At 37.3% G+C, this 8,717-nt stretch overlaps 1 protein-coding gene across 5 annotated transcripts in view; it reads right to left on the bottom strand.

The window, feature by feature from the left end:
* Positions 1–230: 230 nt before the first annotated feature.
* LGI1 (leucine rich glioma inactivated 1) overlaps positions 231–8,717 on the bottom strand; it is a 29,309-nt gene continuing 20,822 nt past the window's right edge. For all 5 annotated transcript variants that reach the window (XM_063405625.1, XM_063405626.1, XM_063405628.1 and 2 more), the window contains 6 exons: positions 7,790–7,861; positions 7,615–7,686; positions 3,458–3,529; positions 2,045–2,214; positions 1,472–1,636; positions 231–1,387 (listed from right to left, as the gene is read on the bottom strand). In XM_063405625.1, the coding sequence (XP_063261695.1) occupies positions 570–1,387; positions 1,472–1,636; positions 2,045–2,214; positions 3,458–3,529; positions 7,615–7,686; positions 7,790–7,861 (1,369 nt within the window). In that variant the 3' untranslated portion in view covers positions 231–569. The remainder of the gene's footprint in view (positions 1,388–1,471; positions 1,637–2,044; positions 2,215–3,457; positions 3,530–7,614; positions 7,687–7,789; positions 7,862–8,717) is intronic.

Below are 8,717 nucleotides of genomic sequence, written 5' to 3'. Positions count from 1 at the left end.
AAGTGCAAGGATTGTCCAGGTGATAATTTATAGGCTTGTGTGTCAATGCAGTGTTTTTATCAAGAACATCTTGTGATTAGTAAAACCCACCTGATCTTCAATATTGTGCATCTTCTATGCAGTACAACACTGCACTGGGCAATATGCCTTCCTGGCTTTATTTTATATGTGTATAATATATACACAAATAAAAGTATCACCTGCAAATAATATTTGGAATGTGAAAGACACAAAATGTAAACATTTTATTTGGCAGTTGTTTCAAACAGGTGAATAAATAAATGGAAAAGTACATCTTAATATTCTTTATAGCAACAGATGCAGTTGCACATGTATTTACATATTGTGGATGCAAAGAACAGTTAATTTCATTTCTTTTTGTTAAAAAATGCAACTTCCAACACCACTAGACTTGACAATTAAAGATGAAGATACTAGTAATACTTTGTTCTAGCAATCTCAACTTTTAAAGGCATTCATTTGGAAGTAAGATAAGAGAGTCATCATGCATTTAGTTCATTTTGTCCACTTACGGTAGAAAGTCTGATGTAATCTCAGAATTATGAGTGTCATGCGCTTAAGTCAACTATGACATGTTTATAAATCAATGTAGTTCCCTTAAAACTTGAAGCAAAGAGAAAATCTCGTTTATCGATGGAGACATGTATGAAAGATCTTGGTGCCTGTACATTTAATTCTTGAAACTTCACAAATTTTGCCTTTTCCGCATCCCAATAATAGACTTGAGTGAATGAATAATCACTTCCAAGAATGGCATATTGATAATTATTTATCTGAAGTGGTTGGAATACCATTGACCCTCGGGATGGCATCCTTTGTAAATCCAGAAATGCTGAACCACCCCATTTCATTACTTTAGAGTCCCCAATAAATCTTGTTAGACAAATGTATACATCCTCTTTCACTTTGAAATGCTTCACAGCATATGCATCTTCCATATCTTGAATATCAAACCGCTTAACAAATTCATTTGTTCCTTTGTTCCATTGATATATTACAGGTCTTTGCGAACTACTTGACAGAATTAAATGTGGTTTGCCAGCTATTTCAAGATACTCCACATCAGTATCTCTGTACCAGGCATGCAGAGACTGATGGGAATAAAATCCATTCCCATTCCACTTGTAAACCGTGGTGAAACCAGCCTTTGAACTGTCTGCAACAACAAAATACCAGTCTTCAGCAATCCTGAAAGTTTCAATGTCATTGGGTTTTCGGATTTTAAGGATTTCAATATCTTGAATTTTTATAAACTTATTAGCAAAAATATCTCTTTTATATATGTGGGAGCCTCCAAACAGCTGTGCGACAATGACATACAGCTGACTCTCAATAACTATAGGTTTACACACAACAGTTGAAGTACCTATAAAAAGAAAAGTAAAAGACAGGGTTAGTACCACTTTTTGCATAATTTGTTGTAATGTTATCTGTCATGCAGTGTACATACCTGTAATGTTGTCATAATTCCTGAACATCACTTCCACATGGTCCCATTCAAGAAAGATGCATTTTCCAGTAAAAGGCTGAGCAATAACCACATGTTCATCGTTCATATATGAGAAAGTATCCACTGACAGCGATTGGTATGGTAGGGACTGATAAACTTCAAATTCTGCAAAAGTACACACAACAGATGATAATTACAGAGATATTTTACATACTGTACTGAAAAAACCAACTGCTCATCAGATACCAATTTATTACAGTATTTCATCACTAGTCCAATTTTTCTGTTGATAAAGGAGCACCGCAATTTGTTTTTCAACCTTTCTCAATAAAAAGAGGTACTGTTTTATGTCCCACTTTTCCAAATCATTATGTAAAATAATAAAGTTTGAGTAGATACAGAAATATAGGACCCTGCTCCCAAATGATTCCCATGTCAAACTTAAACCAGAAGAATTCATATTGATTTTAGTAAACATTCCATCCAGAATGCGGCATTCCTGCAAAAACGGGCTCTAGAATGAAAAACTATAGCTTTGACTTTAACAAGATTAAATCATTTGAGGCACATTACCTGTAATAATGCAATCAAACTCTTTTGAAGAGAGGGTGTTGATTTTGCGCCTATAATATTCTGGTGGGCTTTCACAGTAAATGTCTTCAACAGTTGCATTGGTGCTGCCCAGCCACTCCACTAACCACTTCAGTTTGCAGTCACAATTAAATGCATTGCCTCTAAGATCTCTACAACAAATAAATTATGCATTGAAAATAAGTATTCAGCGAATGTATTTCTCCTTGAGAACAACAAAACAGGCTTTTGTTAAATATGTGCCCTCTTGCTTTTTCTCACTTGAGGCCTTCCTGGCTTAATTTGTCCTGACCCATATTTTAACCTACATACCAGAACCCACACAGATTTAATTATAATAAGGTGATCAAGGAGACCTTAACTTGGTGATCAGTCATAAATTTTTATCGATTTCCCCAAGTTTACAAGTATGCAAAGCCTCCCAAACTAATGATCCCATTTCCTTTGGATTACCCTTTCTCAGTAAGAGCATTCTAGCTAACAAAATAGGAATTAATGTAACCTGATGGTCAGCCAGTCAGTATTCACTATCTCCTTTGGATACACTCATTTAGGGCTTCAGGAGACACAAGCAAAGGAGTTCTGTTCAATCTTTTACAGCTGTCTCCATCAGATTTCCGATCGTATGTGCAGGAACGGGCAGGCGCCAGGCCCAGGCTGTGCAGCCACCTGGCCACAGGCAGCCGTGCCAAGGAACGCTCCAGCCACGCTGGCCATGGCCACATCCTGCTGCTGCAGCCCTGCTCCAGGCATTCAGCCCACCTTGTCAGTGCTGGGAGCAGGCAAAGGCTTTGCTGACATTATCATCCCAGATCAGACAGAACAGGATTTGGTATATTGAAAACAGGATCTATTTCACTAAGGCAATTATAAGATTTATCTGTTTATCCATATTTTTGTATTTTTACTGGTATTTTATATATATAACTTTATATATATATTTAAACAAGCTGAGGTTTTCATTGGGTTGCAATTAGATTTAATATGGGATACTTACTTAGGCACATGCTTTATTGATAAAAGATAGTTTCCCCAGGAATTGCTTGCACATTAAAATGTTACTCCATTAAATATCTTCCACCTTCCCTGCATGCCTTGCTCTCTCATGCATCCCTAAGGATCCTCCCTTCTTATTTACAAAATCCTAATGAACATGCAGTTTTATTACATAACTACTAACAATATTACTTATTTTCATAACTGGTGGAATATTCAAAGCTATCACAAATTTTCAGCAACTGCAGACAAAAAACCAAGCCTACCCATACTGTGTAGTCTCTACCCAGTAATAAGATCCATTACTGGCTGCTGGTTTGAATGTTACTCAGAATGTCCTCTAATATAATCTCTTTATACTTCTAGTAAAATTAAAAGATTAATTAATTGCTTTCTTACACATTTGTTAAAGAATCCAAGCCTTTAAATATGTCTTTTGGAAGTGACTGGAGATTATTATTTGCGAGACTCCTGTAAAAGAAAACACTTCAGTATTAGTGCTAGTTGTTCATGAAACTACTTATTTTTGCAAGTTGTGATATACTGTGTGGCATTTTTTACTTACAGCAAAGAACACTGGTATTTTCCAGCACTTTCTTCTAAAAGATTGCCTTTAAGAATAGCTCATTTACTTTGTGATTTTTCCTTCCACTAAAATGCTATGCCTCCTTCTGCTTTCTCACTCTTCAGCAGCCTTACAGCATTTACAATACTTCACTTAGCAGAGTAAAAGTTCTATCACCTTTGGTGTTTTGCCAACACTATTAAACATTTGAAAACAATTAGTCATGATTTGATCTACTGATGTTTTCCCTATGAGATCCCAGTACAGGGTGCTCATATCACTGCAATTTCCTCACTTTCTTGTACCTCTTCTGGAAGGAAAATCTTACTAATATGGGCAGATGGGCTTAGGTTTAGCTCATCATTTTTGAAAATATGCAGTAAGAGGCAATAAATTGATGATAGGTGTGAATTGCTTTCTTGGCATGTGTGCATGTGTGTGTAAATGTGTATTAGACCAGCAAAAAATTGTTATTAACACCCAGTTTTCAATGTTGGCAAAACTTGTTTAAATTCAGTGAGTATTCCAGCTAGCAGAAGTGACAAGGAAATGTGAGCAGGCTTTGAACAAACAGTATATTACATTTCAGTCAGACTGTCTCTGTGAATTTGCCAAAGGCCTCAGATGTCACGGAGGGCATGACAGAAAAAGAATAATGTTGTGGGGTGTACTTATGCCTCTTCCAATTAATAGAATTATTAATTACTTATGAGAAGAAACAAAAATGGAAAGAAATCATTTGAGATTAAAATCCCAGTTAAAATCTGTAGCTAGGAAGACTTAGAACCTCTTCTGTTTCAACTTGTAAACATAAATGTTATTTATTAACCAGAATTTCTCTAGACAAGCAAAGACACTTAGGCACGTACTTAAACTCAAGAACAAGCCCAGATGTACTAGACCTGCTGCCTCCTTTAAAAACAAGTGTTTGTCTGAGCAGTAATAGTAAACATGGGAGCTTCCATGAGTCCATTCTGACTTCACCTCTTTCAAAGTACACCTGATTGGAACACTGTATGTGAATGTATCATGTGCTTCACTTACATGCAATTTTATGCTCCAGAGCAATTCTTTAAAAGTCAGGTAAATCACATGGAGAAAGCTGTGTGGACTTCCAAACAGAGACAACTTGATGCCCTGTATTGTTTTTACATTATTATATAGCAAACTAAAAGGGAGGATGTACTTGGAAGTAGGAGTGGTTCACCGCTGCCATGCGTACATGACTGACAGAAAAATCTAAGCAAGGTTTATGCACTTGCCAATTTTTGAATGAAAATGATGCATTTTATAGTCCACTGTTAAAAAGCATACTTATGTATGAGAAAACACTGTCTTGCCTAGATGGTGCTGTACATGGTATTTGGATTATAATGAGACTAAAGGTTGACTCAAACATCCAGTTTGGTGACAGTTCTGAGAGAAATGCAATCAAAATTATGTATTGTGCATAGAAATTACCATCCAGTGCTAACTGTAAGATTTTGACATTAAATTAGTAAATTAGAAAAAAATTGCAATATTTTCTTAATTTTTCTGTTCTTAAATGTACTCTGACCAGAAAATAAGTCCTGTGGCACAATAATAAATTCTAGATGGCTCTCTTTTACAATAAGGACACACTGTAATTATTGAGGTTAATTGCATTATAAAAGTAAAAATGTTTGGATAGCTTACTGCATTCCAAAATTTATGTTGCTAAAAGGAAGTAAATAGAATCAATAGAACAAAGTTGATCTTATCTAACTTCATAGAGCTTATTTGCATGCTCATTTACTGTGATTCTTTTTAATATAGTTTATGTACCCAAGTATTCTCTTGTTTCTTAAATGAAAAGTGCCTCAGGATGCCAAATGATCATTCTTAATGTGTATGCACAATTTTCCCCAAAAGATGGTGAGTGGTTCTTCAAGCAGATTAAACTAGTGGTGCCTTTGCAGTTATTTTCCACTATTTTCTCATTGTCTTTGTGATTAGTTGCTCCATGGACAACAGCAGCATGATGCACAAATCTATGTCCCAAAAATGAGCATGAAATGGCAGTTGCACCTCAAATGTGGTTCTGTCTTTTTCATATGTTTTCTCTTGTGAAACTCCGAAGCATCCCCAGAAACCAATATAACAGGCAAGATGTTAGCCTTGGACTTTCTGCTCTGTGGAGAAGAAACTGTGCCTTCCTCTGTTTTAGAAAAGCAATTTGTTCACTGGCAGCAGCAGCTACTAAATAAGTAAATGAATATGATAAATAATGTACTGGAGCCATTTGTGAATATAAAGCTACTCGTGTGCAAATATTTTGAGGAGAGGGTCCCAGTTACCAACCTTATCCAGATATCTTTTTTTTCCTAACAACAGTATAATTCTGCCTGTACCTCTAATATGGATTGTCATAGGATGTGCACAGCCTTTTTTTAGTACCTCATTCTCTCTCCTCTCTCTTTCCTCTTCCTCAGACCTAGAGCCATTCCATAAGTAACTTTATCTACATGAGTAGTCACAGTAGGCTTGGTTTCAGCCAGCTGTAAATCTTGTCCTGACCAAAAGGGAAAGCATAAAGTGTTTTATGGTACATTTACTAGGTGGTGAAGATGCGGGGAATTGCAATTCGACTATTATAGTTATGCATTAACGGTTTAAAATAGAACCTTTGCTTTCTCCCCTCTGTCAAAATATATGAAAGAAAAAGTTAAATGACCCTGTTTCAAAACCCTCTTGGAGGTTTTATCATGTCAAGGCCAAAAGGTCAGAATCCACTCCCCTGCCTATGATATGCACATGGCATGCTTCAGAATGCAGATGCTCAGAACTGGGTATAAACCCATGTCAGGCACACTATGGATGTTTTTGCCTCATTTTTTTTTCCTTTTCTTCTTTTGTATTTTTTTCTGTTTTCTTATAGTGTGTATTTTATTTTTAAAAATCATTCCTCATTAAATTAAATTATTGCTAAAAGATAAACGTGCTGTAAGGTAAGAGATAAAGGCCTGTATAAAAACTGTCTCCCTAGCTCAGAGAGGAGGAAGCCACTCTTGTTTGCAGTGAAATGTTGCAGGTATTTGTTGCCAATGTGTGTCTCACCTGCTGAGCACGGGGTGAGAAGTGCTCCTGCTGGTGAGGGCATGGGGAGCGTTGCTCCTACAGCACATTGGCATCCAGAGTGCCTTGGAGTAATTTCCCCTCTCAGATGATGCAGCAAGGGGCTGCAGCAGGTCAGAGGGCAACAGCTGGCCGTGTTTCCAAGATAGCCAAGGGGCTGAGCTGCACACAAGGAATGGTAAGCAGGTCCCAGTGTCAGGGTGTGACAATCCTGACCATGGGAAGCTCCTGCTTGCATGCAGGAGAGGGCAGGCTGCGGAGCAGGGTAGGGGCAGAATGGAAGAAGTAGATCAGTAAGACATAAAAAATACGTCTTGTTGCCAGTCTTCTATTCAAAATTCTCTGGGTGGGAATTTTCAAGTCTGATTTCATCAAATTCTTCTGGATACTATTACTGTCTTATGTGGACACAGGCACAGACAGTGATGGCCTGTCCCAAGAATGGCTGTAATATTCTCCTGGATCCATGTCAGACTGGGGTGCCTGGGAAGAGGTGTGGGTCCATCCCTCAGCCTCTCACATTCCTAACCACAGCTCCCACCTTCCTCCTTTCCAAGTCCCAAACTGGGACTCACCTCACCAGTGCCAAGATTCCCAATTCATACACCTCCCTGCTCCTACATGCTCAGCTGGAAATCCCCTGTGCTCCAAGCAGAGAAAGTCAGGGAACTACTGCCAAACATGTTCTGCTTGGAAGCTGTTTGTGTCTTTGCCTTCTACACATACCACAGTTTGGAAGCCTTTGGTGTAAACACAAAGATTAATATTCTAATTAAATTACTATTAATACCACTTAAATAACCATGAACAGTTATATATGGAAATCAGAAATTAACACAGTGGTTCAGTTACTATATTAAATATATCAAATAATATATTCAATCACTTTACTTACAGGTGAATTAAAGATTTCAGTCCTCTGAAAGTATTTCTTGAAATTGACTTAATGTTGTTGTTCTCTATGAACCTGTAATGGGTTGTAAAGGGATTCTGGTCAAAGCAATTCCTGGAACTTGGAAGCCCACCCACTCTATTTAATAATGCCAGGAAATATACTCTTGTCCACTCACAAATATTCTAGATGAGGAAGGCCCATGAAAGCATCATCACTAATAACATCAAAAGTGTTGGACGTAAACAACCTGCATAAAGAAATGCAAAAGAAAAGACCATTATGTTATCAGCAGCTTTAGAAAATGGTTCAGCAAGCCACGGCCAAATTTCCACTGCCTGGTTTCATGGTTTTTTCTGTGCAAGCACTATAGGACTGTAAGGCTGATATATTGCACCATTGTGTGGTGCAAAGGGAAGGATCCAACAATTGTCTGCTGGGGCCATCTGATAAAATTCCTTTGACTCCTGTGGGATGTTAATGTGGGTTCATCATGCCAGTAAAACAATGGGATTGTATAAGTGCCTCTGGAGATATACTAGGACAACAATGAAATCTTCAGCTACTACAGAGGTTTAAATTGTCTTGGTTTAAATTGCCAGACATCAGGTTGAGTTTGCAACACTGACAGGAAGGAAAATCCTTTCACTTTTAAGTTAAACTTCTGAGTGTATTTAACCTGAGGGTAGTGAAAGTTACTGGGGGAAAAAAAGAAAAATCTCTTAAATTCAGTCAGGGTTTAAGTCAGAATTATTTTTAAGACCTCATTATATCTCTTGGAGATACTCTTAGCAGATGCATCTAACAGGAAAAATACCAGCAACGCATTTAATTTTATGTAATTTTGTAAGCATTAAAAGTGGACTGGCATTGATTTTTCCAGCTTTATTTGTGCTTATCAGCCATGTTTGTATTTGTCCATTATAATCTAGCTGTGGACAGCCACAATTTTAATGTGGTGAGACATCATAAAGTACGATGAACTTTACCCCAGTGGAATACTGCATGCATAATACTACTATATTTTAATCAATTGACCTGATGGATAAATAGATTCATACTATGGCATCCTTAGACAGTCAGGAGTACAAGATTTCCAAGTCCTA

The sequence above is a fragment of the Prinia subflava genome, chromosome 9, assembly GCF_021018805.1.
Source record: "Prinia subflava isolate CZ2003 ecotype Zambia chromosome 9, Cam_Psub_1.2, whole genome shotgun sequence".
In the NCBI taxonomy this organism is placed as follows: domain Eukaryota; kingdom Metazoa; phylum Chordata; class Aves; order Passeriformes; family Cisticolidae; genus Prinia; species Prinia subflava.
Note: the sequence above shows the minus strand (reverse complement) of the source record. Positions and strands in the feature narration are given on the sequence as shown.